Source organism: Microchirus variegatus, assembly GCF_963457635.1.
Source record: "Microchirus variegatus genome assembly, chromosome: 11".
Lineage (NCBI taxonomy): Eukaryota > Metazoa > Chordata > Actinopteri > Pleuronectiformes > Soleidae > Microchirus > Microchirus variegatus.
In genome coordinates this window covers 16,805,982-16,828,610 of record NC_139812.1, presented here as the reverse complement: position 1 = coordinate 16,828,610, position 22,629 = coordinate 16,805,982, and the positions used below count along the sequence as shown (strand labels likewise).

At 40.6% G+C, this 22,629-nt stretch overlaps 3 protein-coding genes across 3 annotated transcripts; 2 read left to right on the top strand and 1 right to left on the bottom strand.

Annotated features, from left to right (window-relative positions):
• Positions 1 to 209: 209 nt before the first annotated feature.
• On the bottom strand, positions 210 to 4,647 carry lhcgr (luteinizing hormone/choriogonadotropin receptor; the record flags this gene model as incomplete). Its single annotated transcript, XM_083897386.1, has 11 exons — positions 210 to 1,425; positions 1,549 to 1,614; positions 1,838 to 2,023; positions 2,168 to 2,242; positions 2,330 to 2,398; positions 2,469 to 2,546; positions 2,633 to 2,707; positions 2,819 to 2,893; positions 2,979 to 3,053; positions 3,241 to 3,312; positions 4,475 to 4,647. The coding sequence occupies 11 exons, from the start codon at positions 4,645 to 4,647 to the stop codon at positions 210 to 212; spliced, it is 2,160 nt and encodes a 719-aa protein (XP_083753512.1).
• A 2,031-nt stretch (positions 4,648 to 6,678) lies between these two features.
• sft2d1 (SFT2 domain containing 1) lies at positions 6,679 to 17,727 on the top strand. The gene is made up of 8 exons (XM_083897653.1): positions 6,679 to 6,856; positions 8,111 to 8,197; positions 8,907 to 8,989; positions 10,796 to 10,877; positions 11,058 to 11,093; positions 11,192 to 11,250; positions 13,429 to 13,458; positions 16,017 to 17,727. The coding sequence occupies exons 1-8, from the start codon at positions 6,791 to 6,793 to the stop codon at positions 16,054 to 16,056; spliced, it is 483 nt and encodes a 160-aa protein (XP_083753779.1). The 5' UTR covers positions 6,679 to 6,790; the 3' UTR covers positions 16,057 to 17,727.
• Positions 17,728 to 18,624: 897 nt separating this feature from the next.
• Positions 18,625 to 19,398, top strand: prr18 (proline rich 18; the record flags this gene model as incomplete). The annotated part of the gene is made up of 1 exon (XM_083898049.1): positions 18,625 to 19,398. One exon carries the CDS (start codon positions 18,625 to 18,627, stop codon positions 19,396 to 19,398), a length of 774 nt encoding a protein of 257 aa, XP_083754175.1.
• Between the last annotated feature and the right edge of the window lie 3,231 nt (positions 19,399 to 22,629).

The following is a 22,629-nucleotide window of genomic DNA, read 5'->3' as shown; positions in this document are numbered from 1 at the left end:
TAAAATGGAATTGTGAATTGCCATTATTTTTATTGGGTTGTTGTTTAGGAAGGGTGAGTATGTCCTGCAATGTGAACTATCACCATTAGGTGTCACTGATTCTTTTACACTGGACCTTTAAAAACAGTCTATGAGGACACATTTTCAGCTAAAAGCAGTTGAATTATACTGTGGCGCATAGTACACATTTCTCTGACACTTTGTTGATTTCAGGTGAGCTCATCTTCCTCCTTCACATCATGGCTCTGCTGCTGCTGCTGTTGCTGCTGCAAGGCAGCCAGCCTCACTTCTGCGTGGGCTCCTCTGTCGTTGGCGTTTTCAGCACAGTAGGCCTGCATGCGATAAAGGCGGGCCTTGCTTTCGCAGCAGCCCGCGGTGCTCAGGAGCTGAACTGCATCCTTCCTGAAAGCCTTGGTGAAGATGGCGTAGAGGAACGGGTTGGCACAAGAGTTGATGGGGAAGAAGAGCACCAGCAGAATCTTGGAGTTGGTGACCGTGATGAGGGGGACTTTGAACGCAGCTGAGATAGCAAAGAAGGAGATGGGTGCCATGCAGAGGAAGTCGGTGAAGATGAGCACGGCCATGCGCTTTGCAATCTTGGTGTCTGCACTTCTTTCGGGGAATTCAGGGTTTTTAACGGCCAGATAGATCAGCACATAACAAACGCACACAACGACGAAGGTGCCCACGTTGAAGAGCAGGATGATTATGATGAAGGCCTGAGCCAAATGTGTCTCTATGTCCATTGGTAAGCACATGCTGACTTTGGAGTAACTGCTCACACCAATCAGGGGCAGAATCCCCATCCCCAAACAGATGATCCAACCACATGCCATTATGCTCGCTGCCTGTGAAAGTGTCAGACGGCGCTCCACCTGCAAAGCATTAGTGATGGTGTGCCAGCGCTCCAGGGTGATGGTGGAGAGTGTGTAGACGGACAGTTCACCACCAAACACTGACAAGAAGCCTGCAGTGCTACAGCCTGGCCCCGTCTGCCACTCAATTGCGTGTTGACTGTAGAAGCCGCGCGTGCGCAGGTCAACCGTCGCGATCATCAGAAGGTAGATCCCAATGCAGAGGTCAGCAAAGGCCAGGTGGCACATAAGGAAGCGAGGCACCGTCATCTTGCTTCTGCTGGTGAAGAAAACCAGGAGCACCGTCAGGTTTCCTGTGATAGCGAGAATGTTGATAAACCAAATGGCCACTCTGAGAAAACTGAAACCTGCAATGTCCTCACAGGGGTTGAACGCGTCTGCTTCGGGCGTGCAAGTCAAACTTGGTTGAGTCTGACAGAAGTCGAGCTCTGGATAGAGCAAGTTCACGTCACCGAAAACGTCGTTCCTGGCAAACAGGTCATAATCTGGGAAGAATGTCAGGTCGATCGCTTGAGTGGAATCTGCAGAACCTCCGGTCACATGCTGAGCCCTGTTTTCAAAGAAGACAACGGAAACTGACTGACTTACAAGTTCCTTTGAATCATATCTTTAAATCACATTTGAGCAGTTTTGGTGCTTCAAATGAAACCTTTCCTAAGTTACACATGTTTACCTTGCTGATGGATCACTGTCACCACAATACTTAGAGCCATTTGTCCAAGGATTAACTGGGAAATCCCTGGATTAAAGGAAAGAAAGCACAAGATTATTCACTCCACAATGTTTTGTCATCTGAAACATGAGCAAATGATGTCAATTAAGTTTAGTCTAAGTTGTTTTATATTGTAATGGACATATTACTTTGTATTCAGAGAATGTAACAACATGTTCATATAATGAGTGTAAACTGAAGTGGGTATAATTGGGGATAAATTGTCCCTGATTAACTCATTTTGAGTCACCTTTGTGCATCCCAGTTCAGCAGTGCACAGCAGTGGCTGTTGTAGGTGAGATGAGCCTCTCGCAGACTCCACAGCCCCTGCAGAGGAGGCAGACTCTTCAGCGTGTATGCCGACTGAGCCAACAACACCAGAACTGACTCCAGCCCGTGTGATGGTAAGTGTGCGAGAGCTGTCGCAGAAACATCCCTGTGAATAAACACACAGAGTTAATCTTTTTAAAATCACCCAATTTAAGCTCATTGAAGCCAAGTTATACTTGGTCAGTATGACTAAGAATTTCTAATCTTAATGCCACATAATAATCCAAGCAAGTATGTGGATATCACTTACATGACTCCGGGGCCTTTGGCTCCTTTGAAAGCGTCTCTGTGGATTACTCTGAGGTTTCGGTTGTTCTTCAACACTCTGAAGACAACACATTTAATTTAATTTCAACCGAAACCATTTATTTAGAATGGATTTAGAAAAAAAATGAGAAATGTGTCAAAATACAGCTTATCTATCTTTGTTCCGTTGAAGGCGTGGTTGTGTATTTCTCTGAAGCCATTGTTGTACAGGTTCCTGGAATCAGTCACACAATTATTATAAATAATAATAATTTAAAAAAAATTACATTTCTTGTATCACTTACATTGTGATGTATCCATTAGTCATTCCGTTGAAAGAATTTGAAGGTATTTCCAGCAGATACTGGTTGTCACAGATGTCCCTGCAAGAGCATGGCAGTTATGCATTGTGTCTTTAATTTTGTTTTTTTTCCCTCAAGAGTCTCTATAAGACACAAGCAGCACTTACAAGATGAACTCTGATTCAAGAGAACTGATGGATGTAATGTCAGGGAAATGTGTTATCCCGGTGTTTGAGATGCTCCTGTTGAACAGAGGGAAACATGTAGTTATTCTGCGATATCTTATATATTGTTAAGAAACAGAAGAAATCCCTGTAAGAAATCCCTGTAACGTGTGTCTTTAAGTCTCTCACAGGTAATGCAGTTTAGGAAGGTTATTAAATGTCCTTCTGCCAATGTGCATCAGATTCCTGGTGTTGTGGATCGAGCTGTGAAGCGACATAAAACACCAGTCAGTATACAAAGCAGAATCACAGTTGTGTTGGTTATTTCACGACGAGAGAAAATACTTACATTTCAGAGACGTTGAGCAGGTTATTAAACGCGAACGTCTCAATGGTTTCCAGGGTTACACTCTGAGCAATCTCACTGAGTTTACGGCGGAAACAAAGACACTCAGTTCATCCAAACAACATTAAATTTGTCGTTCTTGAGGTTAAGCTGTTTACTTAAAAGGTAGATGCACCGAAACTAGACCAATTCAATAATAAACTCACTTCTCTTGCAGTTTTATAACAACATCAGAGCAGTTAACTGAAAGAAAATTGATGCTTACATCCTTTGGACTCCCGTCAAACCTTCAAAAGAATGGCTGGAGATGGTGCGCAATGACAAGTGATAGAGAAACCTGTAAGGAGGATATGAGATATGCAAATGTGTTTTAACTTTACAATTAAAGAGAATTAGAACAGTGCAGCAGTAGATAATTTAAGACATCTTAAGGGACAGAAGGACTTCATTGTTCACTGTTGTTGAACACATTGTTGTTTTGTTGCGTATATGAGAAAAATCACAACAACAAAAAGTCTGTTCATTTAAGATAAAACCCCTCAAATGTCCTGAAGTGCCTGCATGAGACTGTTATCCTTGGTGTTTATGGGCATACGTACTTATCAGGAGAGACTCAAGGTTCTGTGATTTACCAGAGGAGAGGTCAAGCTCCTCCACCTTCAAGGCGAACGACAGTGTGTTGAACTGTTAAAGTGTGTTCCGGTGGCTCGTAACACTGTGGAGTGAGAGGATGAACTGTGTGTTTGACTGTGTGAAAACACCTTGACATTTTGTTTGCAGGCAATTAAGCTGCGCATGCAGGGGAGGTCAAAGGGAAAAAAAGAAAATGTCAGAAGCTGGTATCTTACAGTCTGCAAGGGCTGTCCATAATGTTTTTTTTTAATGTTAAAATTATAAATCTAAAACATTTTTGTGATCATATACACAACATACCACATTGGTTTGGTATTTACTGCATTATAATAAAACTGTAGTTACCAGTATGAAGACCATAATGGAAGTAAACCAGAGCGTGAGGAGTATATTTTGTCTGTCTGAACTGGAATTTTAATTAGTAAAGAAAACACTGCATGTATAATGGTTTTGCATTTGGAAACTTAACATAACGTCAGTTGTTGTCAGGATATGAATGAAATAAAAAAGATACAAACTCACAGCTGACATTTGATTCATATAATATGGCACCAGCAGAACAGTGCCCTCTCGCCTTTTAAACGCGTGAACACACGTGGAAAACGGTTTTACGCACTGATAACTTGAATGAATCACAGCAGCTTAAATAAAAATAGAAATTATCGACTAAAATATGACAACAATGAAGTCTCATTTGTATCACATTTAACTTCTCAACCATCGCTCCATGCGTAATTACGCACGGAATCATTTTGGATAACGGTTTTAACACGGGTATCTACATAAACAGAGATATTCTGACTGACCAGCGGATAAAGCGTAGAAACACGTACCACCTGACATTATTTACAGTGGCGTGAACTTACAGCCTTTTATGTCTGTGACCCATCGTCGGAGTAGAGCCTTCTGTCGCATTGTTGCACCTGATGGTGTTGGAGAAACAGCGGCAGATCCTCGGGCACGCGAAACCAGCTGCGCTTTTGCATCCAAACAGGAATAAAATAGTCAAGAACAGTTGCGCGGACGCAGAAATCCGCATCTTTGCTGCTGTCCGGTAAAAAAAAAAAGTGTTTAAAGTATTTGACTCTTCCTTACAGTGTCTTTGACTGAAACTACAGCAGTTTACGCGCAGGGTGGAAACTCATCTGCCCTCTTATCATCAAGTGACTCAGACTCAGTGTCGCAGGGAGAGTTTGATTATGTGAACAGCCATCAACTAAAAGTTCATTTATTCATATGCATAATTTGTTTTGAGTGATAGAGTCTGTAAAGTTTAAACATTCTGCTCATATAAAATTAGTGAGGTGTCATTTGTGGGGTATTTAGGAAATCCACACTTTTACATGGATCAACACCCTCATCATGATGTTACAGGTGACAAGCTGAAAAAAGTAAGGTTACTATAACTTGACTCTGTCTAAGGTGAAAGAAAACTGTGATAATACACTCATCCTTTGCTTGTTGAGTAAAAGTCCAGATATAGCCACTGCAAGTAAAATATCATTTTTTTATGTTCAGTTTAACTATTTTACAAATGCAATAAAGTTCACTTTTTTTTTGGCAGATTGAGGTTTAAATGTTAAAGACATCTGGTGTTAGTCTCACTAAAATAAATAGCTGTAAAAGAAACTGTACCCCAGCAAAGTGACATAATCTATAGCATTATTAACTTTGCCATTTTAATATCAGTTCATGAGAAACATTTCAAAGGATGGTGTGTTGTTGTTTTTCTTTTTTTGTTGGTGGTTTTAATAGATTTCTCTGCATCCATCCTCTTCTGTTGGCAGTGATGTGTTTTCAGTGCCACGCTTTCCTTTCGATTGTGTTTGCTCGTGTCAGTAAGTGCTGTGTGTGTATTTAAGAATAATTGCCAAAATGATTTCTGCTTCCATACACACAAAAGGCTAAGTTGATGACTGTGTCCCTCAAGAGGACAGTGTGACATAAAGTCAAATGCCTCCCATAGCTGTGTCTTGTTTGGTGCCAGTTCTGTTGCTGATAAAGACAAGGCAACATTATATAGCCTTGACTCACAAGATTTATTCTGCATTACACGCCAGAAGATACTAATTTGATTTGATTTGAATTGAATTCAGACAAAAGCCTCCATTGAATGAAGGTGTCCATTTTTCAAGGAAAGAAAGAAAGATGCATAGAGCTTCGTTCAAAGACATTTTTAGTCTTGCTATGTATGGAATCAGTCACAAGATAAGTAAGTGGACCTTGCACGGGCATGTCAGCAGATCTGTGCCATTGTCATGTTGTTGAATTTTCACTGGGTGGCGACAGAGCAACGTTAAAACATAAAGTAGGCTAATGATGACGGTAAAGGTAAAATAAAATAAACACTGGAACAAGGTCATGTGGACTCTATCTACCTCAATGTTCGTTTTAAAATATGTAAAATAAAACTGGCTGTTTTAAACAAACCAATGTCTACCTGATATGCCTAAACAAATAGTATGGTTTTGTTTTTCAATTCAGAATTGAATTACCAAGACATTGAATAATGTGCTGTTTACAATGTTGTGTCTACAAATAAACACGATACATATATGTTGAGACATTGTGTTTTATTAAATAGATTTTTTTAAATAATCTTTTAATTTTGAATTCCTCCACCCACAACAAACTATTATGCAGTAGGTTTTTAAGAATTTGGTGAATGGGAAATTCAAGCCCCACCTGCAATTTCTCTGTGAGCCACCAGTGGGCCCTGGAAGAACTGACATTGCTCCAACACATGCAACAGCAGCTATTTTGTTTTATTTACTTAACTGTATTATGGCTTGGTTTAGTTTAGGTTAATTTTGTTAGTTATTTTTATTTTTTATTTTTTTTAAGTTTATTTAGTTTCGTTTATTAGCTCTGGTAATCGTAATTCCATAATTTCCGACAGCACTGAAAGGCAGCACTGTGTACCAGGAAGTGGAGTTGGTGACGTCGCCTTCCTTCGCTGATCTGTGATCAGTGTTCCATTGATCTTCCTGTCGATAAGTCATACTGTTGAAGCTGACAAACCGATCCTAAGCCAGTCCTGTTAGAGAGTATGGTACAGGAAGTTGCTGTTGCGACGGTCAAAACTTAAGTACTTTGGCGTAAAGTAAGTAAGAGTAGAGACGCATTAAACATACTCAGGTTATATTGTTTTGTTTAAGCACTTAGTTAGCTAGCAGCTAGCGATGGACAAGCTTCGCCGTGTGCTAAGCGGCCAAGAGGAGAATGAAGAGCTGGGTCTCACTGCACAGGTAAGCTAAGCTGCTAACACTTACGTTTACGTTATGTCAACGTTTAATATTTAGTCATTACAAAGAATGTTACTTGTATAACGATTCTCAACATTACTCTAGGCGTGCTTCCTGTTGGTGTTTATATAGCTTTGTGTTCTTAGTCAGAGCAGCTAAATATTTGTTGACGACAGTTGGCTAACATTAGCAAACATAACAGCCTCATTAACATATGTTTTCTCTCCCAGTGTTTCATCTTAATGATATTAATTAACTGCATTTGCTTATTTATTTATATTTTTTACACGCGTTCACGATGAGGAGGAACTGAGGTAAGGCGAGGTCATGTGTTTTATGTTATGTGGTTGTTAAGTTCAATGATAGTGTAACTCTGTTACACCAAATAATGTTTGCACTTTTGCTTTTTTCCTTTGTTGATCTACTGCACAGTTTTGTTTTGTTTTTGTGTATGGTGCATTTCAGTGTTGTCAGTGTTTGTCAACTTTTTAAAGGTGGCAAATATTGTGTCCCAATTCTCAATATAAATCATTTGTTCATTGGTTCTCAAACTGAGCTTCCTCTCGTGGTACTTGGAGGGAAATCAGGGATACTGTTCTACTGTACCAGAGTGGAGCTGAGGAATTTTGACCAGAGTGTGTAGAATTTGAATCAAATTACAAAAAAAATTATAGTAAATTTAATAATAATAATTGGAGTCACCATATCTCTCGCTCCATCTTAATCTAATTTCAATATATCAGTGTCTGTAGTAAATGTGAGGAAGAGGAGGATGATGAGACAGCAAATTGTCTTATTGAGAATAATCTGCTTCCTGGGAAAAGTATGTTGCTGACTTTGCTCTGCTTATTTACACCACTGTATTTCAACTTTGGTGATAATATTGAGGTCAATATTTTCTCAAGTGGTACTTGGAATACGAAGTTTGAGAACCACTGGAATAGGTAAAACGTATGCAAGGATTAAATGTATAAAAAAGTGAATCACAATTTAATGTGAGGTACATTATTTCAAACATATAAACATGCATCTTCACCCATCTGTTGGTCAGGAGCCAGTCTTCCGGAATGACCGTTTTAAACGCAGCGTGCATTGATATAACGTTCTGTGTTCGTTACTGAGACCTGTTGTGTTAGGATAATATTGTGGCTGCCTGTTATCTGCTAGGCTCCAGCCAACACGGTTAAGCAGGGAGCCAGTTTTCTGTGTGTGGGTCATCAGGTTTGTCTTGTGACATCCTCCCATTGTTCTCACCAGGTTTTTGATGCCACCACTCTCAGCTACAGCACCAGGGTGAAATGGTTCATCATATGCTTTGCTGGAGGCATCCTGTGTTCAATACTCGTGAGTGTCTCTGCCTTTTGAAATTTGAGTTTTATGGATTTAAAAAAAAAAACAACAACAAAAAACTGACTTTATAAGACAGTATCTCTTGTGCCATAATGTAGGAACTAAAGGTCAACCGGTGTTTTTTTTATGAAGCCATTTATTACTAACACATTGTACAATTGCTTAAGTAAGAAAGCAAACTTTCTCATATCAACATTTGGATGAAACAATAGTTAAGCACACTTTTTTTGTAGAACAGAAATGTGCAAACGTACATTAATAAATTACATTTCATCAAAACCATTGGCAGATCAATGTATCCATACTAGTCACTATAAATTGTTAATATGGCCCGGCACAGTTGTCGCCAAGACAAATGGCTGTCACGTTTCACAACATGTCTTGCAGTAAATTGACACAGAGTTGTTGCTTTATGTCATAGAGCGGTTCAGTTAGTGGCCTTGCAGTTACGATGACAGGAAGTGACTCGCCACTAACACTTGAGCCACCACATTGTTACAGTTCCCAACACAACTTCTCTGTGGAGGCCCGGCAGTCAGGAGGTTTATGTGCAATTTCTGACTAATAGACAACTAATTCTCAAACATATCTTTTTATCATCCATGATTCATTTAGCTACAAGGTTAGACTATGTTCTTCTTATGTGGAGTTACTGGTGATGTTATTATATAATTTAGCTGACACTATTTTGTGGTTTTTACAGGGGACAGCATTGTTGTTCCTTCCAAACGGACCGAAGTTTTTTGCTGTCTTCTACACAATAGGGAATTTGACAGCTATTGCCAGGTACGTCCTACTCAAGTGTGACTTCTCTCTTAAAAGTGTATTTTCTCACCAGTGGGGTCCACTGCCAGAAATATGTCAAATAGTGAGTTACAGACATATAGACTATGATTTCCCTTTGTCTGGACGACTGCTACCACTCATCCTTCATAAGGTTTGCTGCTTGCAAAGCATGTGTACTAAATGATGTGCACTTGTTGGTCAGCATTTGGCACATATTTATTGATTATTGATGACTGATGTATCGTCTACTTGTTCAGCTAGAGTACATTTTTAGTCTCTACTATTTCGTCAGATTAGTTTGACTTATCCATATTGTTTCAGTGTAATTAGACGGCCTATGTGGTTGCATTACACTTGGCTACCTTAGAGCCTTCTTTTATAACTTGTTTATCAACTCACCTAATTCATATGCTAGCACAGATAGGCTTGTTACTATAACTACAGCATTATGTGGCTGTAGGAGACTGCCTTCATAGTTACCACACTTGAAGGAAGCCATATCTTTATTTTAATTCTAGGACTCTTCATCCCTGCATGAATAACGGCCTTTCTTCTGAACAGGGATTGCACAATTTCGATGCAAGTGGGCATGTGCACAAAGTGCCACAATAGCTCTTTGTGATCATGAGAGCTTAATTTAATGTTGCTTGAAAGAGATTGGGATAAAGAGACAGTGGTCATTGAACAGAACAGACTTGTTGTCTGTGTCTAACGGTACTTTTGAGCAGAGAGGACATCAGTGTTTGCTTATCACCTTATTAGATTTCTGAGCAAGGACTATATCAACGGAAGCGCATCACCACTTTTACTGAAGCATACAAGGTTAAGTGTCTTCCATGTGATAAGACACCATACATACTCAATCAGAGCAGCATCCTGGAATTCAGAACTTCATGTTAAACTGTCAACCGAGATGAGTATGAGTGTAATGTTTTAAAGAAATTAAAATCCCTTTTCACCCATATGGACAGAGCTCATTGGCTCGATAGTTTCATACAAAGCAGTGGGAGGTTATGTAATCTCTCTTTTTTGATTAGTAGTACTGTATATGTCCTTGTCTTTGAAAGATCCCACTCGCTGTCCCAAAATGGTGACTGCTTTCCTTTTTCTCATCAGCAGTGTTAGCTTGTGGGGATGTCATTAGTGTCTGACACCTTGAGCTTCCTCTGATTCCTCTGTGCATCAATAGAAAGAGCCTGCGTCAACACAGACTACTCTTATGTCTCATCGAACAGATGTGATGCTCCACAGATTCCTTCTACCCACACAGAGCTGCTGAGTCCAGAGCTGCGTGCCTCGTCACCGGGGAAATCCTTTGTCTTGTTAGATTTACTGACGTCACGCATGCATCATGTAGAAGGCTGTAAAGCCATAATTGTGGTATTGGCCATGAAATATTTACCCCCCACTCATAACTCTGGTGAAAAATTAATTACGGTGGAAATTCCGTCACTCGGAAATGTGTGTACAAAGTGTATATGTAGATCATTCTGAAATTCATGTCGATAAAGTTTTGTATTTTCTGATGTTAAATTTAAGGAAAAGACGTCTTTTGACCTAAAATGTTGAGCAAACACAGAGGTGTGTACTATGTCACTTTTAGCTGATGTTGTGTCGATGAAACCCATGTTATCTTATGTAATTACATTTGTAAAACAACAAGACAACACTCTGAGAGATGACAAAAACTAGTGTCTTTTACAGGATATGATATGATAAAATATGATGATGCCAATTTCCTGTGTTAATGCATAATAGGATGTTTGAAATGGGTCACTAATCTGTTTCTTTTTTGACTTTCTGAAGCACCTGTTTCCTGATGGGACCAGTGAAACAGCTGAAGCGCATGTTTGAACCGACCAGACTGATAGCCACCATTGTTATGTTGGCAAGTATAATATCTTACTGTTGCTTAGATTTATTATGGATTCTCATATTTTAATTAGTATTGGAGATAATCTGACATTTTTACCTTAATGATATTATGTACATATATATAAAAAGAAAGAACTGTTTTTGATTGCATAGCATTTAAGATGTTGTAACGGGTGATTTGTTCTTCTGCCAGCTCTGCCTCGCGTTAACACTGTGTGCTGTGTTTTGGGTAAGTAGATCACCTAGTTTTCCGGCTTGTTACTGTATCAGCCTCATTGTGTCATTGCAGCGTTGTTAATAATTAGAATCCCTTTTTTTGTTTCACAGTGGGAGAAAAATGGACTGGCCATTATCTTCTGTATTATGCAGTTTCTGGCAATGACATGGTAAGTGTTGCGAGTGCGTGTGTGTGAGTGTGTGTGTGAGCGTGAGCCATCTCTCCACAACACTACAGCAGGCAATTAACTGACTCATCACTCACACCTACTCGGATGAACCCATCTTTTCTGTGATCGCTAACTTTGCTCCAACTGCTCTAACTTGAATTAAATGTTTGTGAGTAGAGATCATTAGACTGCTAAAGCCTAATTAGGCCTAATTTAAATGATAAAAAAAGGAAAATACAACACCATATTACGTGTATTGGTCATAATGACCATTACAGACATATATTTGTAATATGAGAAGAACAAATACAAATTTATTTGCCCCAGTTTGCCTGAACAGTCAGCCAGCCTGTGTCGGTGTGGATTTATGTTTTCTGCCTAACTAAGATGGACAGGTGTTTTATTTTGAGCTGTTTGCACAAGACAAAGTCAATCCCAGCTTCCTGTTCGTGATTACTTCAACCAGAAAGATCACGGGGGAATGGTCCAGTGAGAATACACACATGCAAAGTTAACACCTGAACATTTAAAGGTGGCAGCCTTTGAAGGTTGAGAATGGTTACTGGAATCCCAATTGAAAACAATGTCGGGGCACAGTTGACCAATAAGACACATGTAAGTAAGACCCAGCCTATTTTTTTAATAAACATTTAACCGATTTGGCTAAACTTGTCTGCAGCAGGTGGAGACCATAAAAACATTATGCTAAATGAGAGAGAGGGAGAGCGGGGTTTGCTAACCTTGGCTTAAGTTTCCCGTTCCACACTAGTATGTGAAGTTTGTCTTTGCTTTCAGCCATCCATGTTTAAACATATCCCCACTGCAGACCCTTGTTTTTCCCTCTCCTCTGGTCAAGACGTTTAGGGCTAAGCTCAGTTTCTGATGACACATCCTGGTCATTCTACTTAATATAATACGTTTCATATAGATCCTTATAGGTCAGTGGGGTTAAGTTACAGCTTAGCAGTGAATAGGAAGACTTGTGCTTAATGCATATGGGCATGTTAGCACTTGTATGTCCATATATCATGTTTGAGCATATTTGCGCGGCTGTGACAAAAGAGTTGTGTGTGAGCGAGTGTGGAAACACATCATGTAAACAACACTAAAAACTCAAGAAGAAAGGAGCTGACAGTTTGAGTGCATCGCTCTCTACTGACTTCACTGCTTTTGCACCTACATGTTGTACATTCACTTCCGCTTAGCCTGCCATCTCGCAGGCATCACCATGGCAACCGCAAGTCACACATCACAGACTCATTCATAACAGACAGGGGGCATAGTGCACTCCCACACAACCACTCAGAGGCTTGTGTGAAGGTGGATCAGTAATAAGCCACTGACCCACATACAAGCCCCCTTTTATTCCGCCTGTGTAAAAGGTGCAGATGCGCAGTGACGGCACCTTTTTATATACAGAAATCCGTTGTGAGGACAGATACCACCTTGTGTAATCCCTACATGTTCACACTGAAACAAACGAGCCATATTCCATTTGTGTTTCCATTTCTGTCCTTGTAGTTCATTTTCTAATTATATGGACACTGATGTAATAGATGAGGGTTTCCTGCTGGTCATTAAATAAGATGGCATTCGTGCTCAGGCTTGGGCTGTGGTTAATAATTCAACTGCTCTACAAGATTCCTCACATATTTTACATATTTTATGCATCAGATCAGGGCTAAACTTAAGCTGTGGTCACTTCCAGTGCAGGGCATCTGTTGCTGTTGTTTTTACACATCAAAAAACCTTCAGTTTACTCATTACTACTTGGTGAAGCTCTGAAAACATGCTTTACGTGTTGGTATTTTGCTTGTAAAATAGCCATTTAAAATATGTAACCTAAATCTGTTTTCAGTCATGTATTGCTTGTCAACTTTTATTTATTTATTGATTTACTTCTCTTTTAATAATGAGGTGCCTAAACCCCATCTTTATAAGTCAATGACTTGTAAACAAGTATATTAAAACAAAGATGAGAGTAACTTAGATTTTAACTAAATCATGAGGCACATTTGCTAGCATGTGATAAATACTAATTGCTGTGCATTTTATAAATATGTCAGCATAGATTTGTTTTCCTTAGCTTTATAATACAAATTACAAGTACTTTGTTCTTTCACAGGCTGTTGTTTTATTTCAATATACACATATATGTGTTGTATTTCCCTCTTTCAGGTATAGCATCTCCTACATTCCATTTGCAAGGTAAGATATATTTTTTTGCCCTCATGGTATATGTAATGCTCATTTCTATGTGTTCTAGTTTAAAGAGGTCATTTGAAAGAATTTAATTAAACCAAAGTATAGGGCACTGGTCAACATAAGCAGAATATGTTTTTTCATGTAGGAAAATGTGTTGTGTGCCAAAACTCCAAAACATTTATATCATTTCCTGTTGCTTGTCATAGTTATGTTAAGTGCAATCATTCTATTAGACCTGGAAGAAGTGGCTACCTGCCCTCTCTCTCTCACTGATTGACTCAACCCAAAGAGTTTTAAGAAATGAAGTATATAATGGCTGAAATACTTGCACCTTTTTAATTCTCTGTTTAAGTATAGGTCTTCAGTTGAGCCATTCCTGAGAAACCACTTACTCTCCAAGGAACCCCTTAATAATTTCCTTTTCACATTGTGCTGTCTGACACCAAAATGCCTCGCGCACAAAACTGCTGTGAAAACATGTTTTTATTTATCCGTAAAGTCTGTTTGTCTCCACCATATGGCTGTAATCCCCCATACGACTCGTGCCGGCTTTGTGTCAAGCAAATGGCAGCTTGTTGTTTCACACTCGTGCTCTGTTTCTCCCTGTGATGCTATTGGCTTCCTCCGGGATATTGGATGGAATTATTTCCTTGCTCTTCAGCCAAAATTACCAAAAGTATCCCCCTCCCCCAGAAGCTTTTGCATTAGTTGCTGATAAGCTTATGTTAAGATCTATAGGGTTAAGGCACAATACAAAATTCTGATTAGATCAAGACCCAAATAGGTCGTTCTGCAAAAAGCGATCTCCATCTTTCACTCAGGATACTCTCTCTGTGAGCATCACAATACTTTGCTTTACTTGCTCCTTTAGCTGGTGTTCCACCTCTGTGTTTCCCAGAAGCCAAACATGAGGTGTGATTTTTGTTTTCTCAGTCCAGCTGTGTGCAGGACTGACAAAGCCCCCCCACATGCAGTGCCTTGTGTATTTGGGCAACCCTGTAATCCATTGTGGCAGCTGAGAGACATACTAGAACATCCCTGGGCTTCCCCTCCCCCAACCAAAATGCTAATGACAATACAAAGCCCGAGATACAGACCTTTTTTCCTTGTTCAGTCTTCCAAAAAAAACACAGAATTCCTATGGAGAAATGAAAATTTGACTGCTAGTATTGGGGCTTACCATTATTTGTTTGTGAAACCTTTGTGCTGTGTTAAACCTTATATTTTTGTATCAGCATATTATCCTCCTTTTGCCTTAATCTTCTTATTTTAATCCATTTTTTTTTGTTTAATTTACATTTGATTATTTTTGATTTATTTCTGTTTTGTTGTTACAGAGCAGCTGTGTATTTTATTAATCTGCCCTCTGTTTGACACATAAAAAAGGAAAAAAAAGCAGTAGACGCAGATGAAGGTCAATGTGACCAGGAGCTCCTTGTGTGTGTGTGTGGTGAAGTAAACTGTGATACCTAGCTGGTCATAGCAGATCCTTTTAACACATTTTACCTGGTTGCCTATTTATAACCTGATGCCCGCAGACCAAGGTAATCAAACCTGCTGCGTGTGCACTTCCCACGGTGTATTTGGCCGACTGTTGCTCTGATATTTAATCAGAAGTGGAGCAAAGTCTCTGATATTGATCATTTATTCATGCAAAAATGGCACCAGGCCTTCAATGAATATATATATATATATATATATATATATATATATATATATATATATATATATATATATATATAAGCTTTATGCTGTAGATAAAATAATATGAGGACAATGGTGTTGAGTAATGTGGCCACTGGTGGGACAAACCAGAGCGAGTGAGTCTCCACTCAACCGCGCCCCCCCCCCCCCCCCCCCAAATCAGGCCTCTTCTCCTTTTAACCTTGACGGGTTTCACACCTCCTCCATTGAAATTTGACGGTGACTGCAGGCAAAGTCTGCATAGCAACACACTCGAGCAAATGGTGCGAAGGGGGAACCGGAGTAAAGCAACCGGCGGTCTCACGGTTGTCATGGCGATCGCTCATATTGCATCATCCCTCAAACGCGGACTACCTGGAGAGCGGGAGCCCCCCCATCACTCTGAGCATGTGGTGCTTCCCTGGCAAAAGGCGCTCACTTATTCATGTCAAGCCCCACCCTAAATCCAGCCTCAAAAAAGGCTGAGATTTAATTTTATTTAATTTTATTTTTTTTGTCACTTTTTAATTTTACATGCATGACCCAATTTCTGCTCTGGTGGATTAATTTTCTGTCCATCATCTGTCACGAACCATTCCTTGAATTTGTCCGTCTTCCCTCTTTTACTTCTTAATGGGTCCATTGCGCTGTGGTTGTTTTAACAGGTCACAGTAGGGAAAGCGCAGGTATAAATAATTAAATAATGATGTCCATTTAGCTTCATCGGTTTCGGGGTGTGTGCTGGTTCTTTGTGACAGTGTCCTAATTTGTGTTGGCTTAACAGCGCCGTTGTTAAGTGTGTTTTTGTGTGCTTTTATGCCAAAATGGCCACTGTTTCAAAGGGCCCATTTCACATTTTTCTTTCTTTCTTTCCACAGAGATGCTGTGATGAAATGCTTCACAACCTGTCTGAGTTAGGACTCTGGAGTCCACGATTTCATTCGATGACCGGTCCAAAATATGCAAACTGCGAGAACAGTGGCTCTGTAAATTATAAATCCATGATGTTTATATACACGATATTTCCAAATTGTTATTGTGGCTGTTTCATGCTGTGAATTGGTGCTGGTCTGGGTCTATCTGAAGGTTTAGAATGGTCATTAGGGCTTTTGCTTTTGATGTGAGACAAATTAGTGCCTTTAATGCCTAATATATTTAAACATATTCCTATTTTTTGTGTTTTTGGAGGATTTTATAGCATTCAAATATAAGGAAAGCTTTTTTGCTTCACACTTACAAGTTAAGTGCCTTAACGTCGTTTATACACACACACATTTGGATGATTTTTATAAAACGTTTTACTGTTTTACACACAAACATTGTTTTCTCTGTGCATTAAGAAGCAGTGATGTATAAAGAAGGCTCTCTTACGCCGCTTCATGTTTGTGAATGATCATTTCCTTTAGGCGCTGCTTCACTGGTGATGCACTGGGATATTTGATATCCACTGTTCTTTTGACGTTTTCAGTTTTATCTGATTATAAAAACAAAAAAAAATAGGCTCCCGTCTGTTAGGCTTCACTGAGCATGTCGACACTCCTCTCTTCCACCCAACCGCTAAAATTACTTTACAATTTTTAGCTTCGATTTCCTGCCAGATGCAGCAATGCCCCAGTTAATCATGCTTTTCTGAGCATTGTGATTCTGATTTGACCTAATAACCCAGTATAGCTTGCATCACGTTCCCCATATTGCTTCAGCATCACGGCGTATCGCCTTTCAGGATATGGTTGTCATGACAACCTCCTCCTGGAAGATGTGTAACCTTTGTCCAACCCCCCCCCCCCCCCATATGTGGTGCAGATGTTCACATTATTCTGTTGAGGTCGTGTGTTTCACTTTTTGAGAACACACTGGAGCAGCGCTTGGTTATAAATAAATAGATTTTAGTTTTCACTGTGGGGAGCAAAAAAATGTACATTTTATAAATCAGTCTGTGATGCTTTTTCATTTATGGTATGAATCAGCAGAAGAGTTTGTAGTAAAACACAGGTTTTTTTTTACTCTCGATGTGAACTCCTTCCTACCACGCTTGTATAATGTGGTGGATAAATACGGATTAAATCTCCTCTCAGTATTACTTATTCAACTAACTTGGCAGAGATTTGAGGGCTGAAATAATTAATTGAATGAAGGGTTAGTTTCTGTGTTGTTGTTTTTTTCCCCCCCTCTTGACAGATTGCAGAGATCACGGCAATCTGGTAAGAGTCCCAACTGTTGCCTCTTCATTACATGGCAGCATAATCCACTCTTATGTCAGAAAAGAGACGCAAGTCCCCTGCCACAGCAACCGCTGAAATCAAACAAATCTTTGTCTTGCTCGGCTTCATGATTTGTAGACTAATAAATAACTAGGCGTTTGTGTTGTCATGGGTAATGTCCATGCCATTTATTAACAACCCAGGTTGTATGGTTGGCCTAAAGTGGAGAGGAGAGCTACACAGAATCTGGTTAAGTAATTCTGCTTTATACATTAGAAAGTAATAACACGCTGTAAGTACAATGCAATAAAATTTGAATATGTGGAACTACAGTTAAAGCCCAAGTAATAGATTCAGTTGCATGACTGTTGAATTGTAAACATGAGCATCTCAGGCAATATGAAATAAACTGCAAAAATATAAAATATATATATTTTTGGAGGAAGTATTGATTTTGTCTTGTTCTCGACAAGGAGAGAAACCAAATCCTCACTGAATCAATGGTGGGTCTGTCTGGGTGAATGTACAGATAATGGCAGAAAGAAAGGGAAAAGAAAAAAAATCAATAATGTAGACTATTTGTATTTTACCCCTCAGGTCCTTTGTGGCTGAAAGAACAATGGACCATCACTTTATTGACGTGTGAGACTTTATTGTCAGTCTGAAAGCGCACAAACAGAACATGTCAGTGTGTGTCAGTGATACTGTATGTTCTGTTGGTTCAAGGACAGCTCAGGTTTCTTTAAGCACCAAACAGAAAATGACCATTTATCCTTGTAAGATGTTGAGAAGCAGCTGCTCTTCAATTCTTTTGTCCCTTTTAAATGACAACAGGCTGAAGTCAACTTTTCAGCATCACAATCTTGAAGTTTAGTTTGGGTATTTTGTTCTTATATATCATTTTATTTATATTAGTTAAGGTGTTTGGTTTGGAGTGAGTCACTTAGAGAGGATCTTTCTCCTCATCTTAAGAGGAAGTTATTGGAAATTATGAAATGACAACCACAGTTTTTCTTCGTGGCTTTGTTTGGTGCGTCTGCTGACCACGCCTTCCTGTCGCCACGCTCATAAAGCAGCCGCGCAGTGTGCGTGTGCGCATCAGTTGAGCCCTAGTGGACGTGGACAACAGGTGCACTGTACTGCCTCCCTCTTCCATCTCGCTGATGGATTATGCCCACAGAGCGCCGCTCGTCGCTTTGCACAGAGCTTCCTCGTCTGCACTTTGAGTATTTGCACGTTTTTACATCCCGATCGCTTCCAGACTCAAAAAAAGGGGACATAAAATATGCCTTTCCCACCTATCAGCCTCCCTCAGCGGATCTCCTCTCCAGGCAGGGAGCTGTTCGGGAAAAAGAAAGCCACCGCGGTGCCTCCTCCTCCTCAGCCTGAGCTCACCAGCAAATCCTGCGGAGAGAAAGCGGGCTCCGACAGGGAGAAGCAGTCCCTTTCTTGGACATCAGCGAACTTGAGGAATTTAGGGCGAAAGGTCCAACAGCAGAAGAGTAAAAGCCAAGATCAGAAGTCGGCTGTCGGTCAGGAGACTCAGGGAAAGTGTCCCTGGCTGACGGTGCCCAAACCTCAGGACTCATCGGAAGGAGTCAGGCGCTCCAGCTCCATGGACTCCTCCAGACACATCCATGGCAAAGACGAGGGAAAGAAGGAGATCCAGTTCAGCCTCAGTCTCACCCCTGAAGCCATTCTCGTCATCCAAAAGCGCAATCTTGAGAAACAGATGCTGGCAAAGCAGCAGAAGTGCTGTGCCTCCACGGACTTTCGGCACAGGCGAGTTTTCCCATCCAAAAAGGCGCACGGAGCGTCCAAGGGCTGCGCTCCCGTGGCCAAAGCGGAGAGCGCCGAGCAGGACATCACCGCCATCGTCAAGATCTCGCTGTTGAACGATCAGTACAAATACGACGACGTGGAGTACGAGGACGAGGACGGAGACGTGGACGAGACTGTTGTGAGGAAATGTAAAGAGTGGCTGAAAGGCGTCGAGAACGCCGCTGCTTTGGGCAAAGTGGAGAAACTTTCTGCACTCCCGCACCTTAAAGGCTGCTGACACCTGACGATCTGACCTGACTGAACTTGAAGTGAAGAAGAGACGGACTCTTCAAGTGTGTGTGTGTGTGTGTGTGTGTGCACCTGAGGCCTGCTGCAAGTGGCATCTCCAAACACGAGTGTAATAAACGTGAGGACAACGCGTCTCCAGAGGAATGTCACCATGTTTTGTTGGACTTCAAAATGCGTGAATTAAAAAAAAAAAAAAAAAAAAGGGAAAAATAACAACAATTTAGACGTTATCTGCAGCCTGCCTCATCCAACAGTGCTTTTTTATGGTTCACAGGGACGTTACTTTATGAGTTTGAGGCCTCTTCTGTGTTTTTTTATATTATTATTTTTATTTGTTTTGATTTTAATTCCTTAATGTTAATGTCTTTTTGCACATGGATTCTGTTTTGAGTGGGGGGCGTCTGTGGGTTGGCACAGTGGGGTGTGCGTAAAGGGGACGCAGAAGCGTTCCTTTGTTGCTGGAGAACAATAAGCTGTCAACACAACAGGGCTTTCTTTATGTGCGTCTCATGCTGCTAAAACCAAACTGGACTATTTATTTTCTCTGATAAGAGGGGTTTATCCTCTGCGTTGATCAGTGATGTACTGTATTTAATATAAACTAAACATTTGTACTGTCAACATAATGATTTGATGCTGTTTTAAGTAAAAAAAATGTTTCTTTAATCACACACGTGTCATGGGCCCCTTTTAAATCCTTGCTAATTTGTGTCATGCCTCTATAATAATTCTCTTACATGATGGTGACTTCCGGTTTGGTCCCAGACAGTTTTTTTTAAAGACTCTTTGTTGCCACTGTTGCCACCTGAGGCCATTTGGGCATTAGTGTCCTAAGCTTCTTAGATTTCCTGTTAAGCAGGGTTGATCAGTGCACTGAATGGCCCAGGTGCATGATCCCCCCTCAGGAAACTACCCCAGACTGCTTCTCTTTTGTCCCATGTAATGGAAACAATGCAGCCATGCTACAATACACACACACACACACACACACATATATACAGTTAAGAGTGTGGGTTCCATAATGTGCCAGAGCTTTGTAATTTGCAAGTGACACATTCCCACATTGACGTAAGAGCTGCACCCTGATGTTTTCATACTCGTGTGGTTCCCACTGAAGCACAACTGACTATATTTTTTATATGGCTCCTGAAAAAACACAAAAGTGTTAAAGACGCTTTTTTGGCTTCTTTATTGTTTCAACTTCAGCTGCCCTCCGTTTTTATTGCACTTGTACCATTAAGGGAAAACGGCAATGACATTAAAGCCTTAGATACAGATTCTGTCTCCGTTCAGGGTCACAAACATAGTTAAATGTTTTAAGTCTTGTGCATTGTTCTCTGTAACTTGGAAACCACGAGTGTTGTTCACTGTAAAAGCTCAATTACAACCTGCGACAGAGGAGTTTTAAGTGTCCAGGACAGTAGAGTGCATTTAAAAAAGCTCCCACAACAACAACTGGTAAGCTATTTGATCAATTACTTGCACTTTTATTCTCAGCTATAATCATTGGTTATATTTTGTAATTTGAAGCAAAATAATTTTCCTTCAGCGAGATCAGCGTTTTACTCTCCAGAGGCCTCTATCAGGGATTTGCCATGAGATCGACTCTGGATTCACACAGATATCCTGGTGATGTCAGAAAGGTATTTTAACATGAAGTGTTTACCTTTATTTTTTGGTTTTCTGTGTAAAAAAAAACCCCAGTAATTCCAACACTTGCTTTAAAAGTAAAAGAATTGGTGGAGTTACTCCCAGACATCCACACTTCTGTAATAGCGTCCATTTTAAATTAGGTGATAAACACGTGTCCTCGTGCAACCTTATAAAATTAGACAGGACGTACCATTACAGTTATTGGTAAGCTGCGAGAATAAAGCACGTCGTCGTGAATACATTGCCCCCACTGAGTGTCACACACTGCTTTTATTGTCACGTGTGGCTGCAGACTGAGATCACACTGAGCCTGTACTGTTTGTACCAGGACCCGTTTCGGTTCCCCCGTGGCTCCTGTGATGATAACTATCAGCTGGCTCCGTGACCGAAAGTTATGCAATCCTCTTTCTATTGTGTCATTTCAGTTGTGGCCTTGTTTAAGTGACTCACTCACTGCTATTCATTACTGTCCGATTGAGGCCTGGAGCGGGGCTATTCACGAGTGTCCAGGGGGGTGAGAAGTGCATCAGTGGGTCTGAAGCAGCTCTATACTAGAATTCAATAGGAAAAGTTGAATTTAAAGGGCACATATTATGCAAAATCAACGTTTTAATCATTTAAATCCTCATATTTTTGGACTCTGGAGGTCCTATCAGTCAGCAAAGTGTGAAAAAAGATGACTCGCTCATGTTTTTCGTGGTCCTCCTCAGTCTAAGTACAGGAGATAAAACACACAATGTTGACTTCCGCGCTCACTGGGACGTCACAATATACGCTAAATTCCTGGAATTGTTGTCTCACGGAGCTCCGCTTTGTCCGTAAAACGAGCAAGAGTACTGGCGAGGGCAGCGGTATCCGAAAACCGGAAGTCCTCAAAGTCCGCGAATTGTTCTATTTTGGCTCCACAGTGCAGCACAGAGTTCTACACACAAACTTCCATCCTCAGAGGATTGATCTGTCCAGTGGATGCATGTTATATATGACGGCAATGTGCCTGATGGAGCCTGCAGATGATGACTTTTCCCAAATGCTAACTACTGTTAGCTCCCAGTAGCCTCTGTGGCTGATGTCATTTCCTGTCCCTTAAGATTAGTTTTACTTTTTTTTAAGGTGGACCTAAAGAGATACTACTAAACCAAACGTTCTGAACATGGCTGTTTTGGCAGGGTGATTGAACTGCTGTGGTGCTTCATCCTTATGGAATTTTGACCAAAGCATGTCACAGACATGTTCATTAGGACACCAGTTTAAATTGGATAAATAGGGTATAATCTATCCCCTTTAAGGAGATAGATTGGCACTACTGGCCAGGTCTGTTTCTGTTTACACACTTTCTTATCAGCTGAGAGTGAAAGGGAGACACACTGTCCACCTCACTGCAGAGTCATGATCACTGAGTGACGTAGAGAAGGACAGCTGCATTATCCTCCACTGAGTTACGATGGCAGCGAGCGCAGATGGATGCTGCCTTCAAACATGTCACTGACACTTTGCACAGCACAGTTCAGAGCAAAGAACTGCCGTGCCCGCAACCAGCATTACTGTAGCAACAGTACGGATAAATCCT

Coding starts and splice junctions, on each gene's coding strand:
- sft2d1 (XM_083897653.1), top strand. CDS start 6,791: ATGGACAAGCTTCGCCGTGTGCTAAGCGGCCAAGAGGAGAATGAAGAG. Junction 10,878..11,057: donor TAGCCACCATTGTTATGTTG/GCAAGTATAATA, acceptor TTCTTCTGCCAG/CTCTGCCTCGCGTTAACACT. Junction 11,251..13,428: donor CAGTTTCTGGCAATGACATG/GTAAGTGTTGCG, acceptor TCCCTCTTTCAG/GTATAGCATCTCCTACATTC.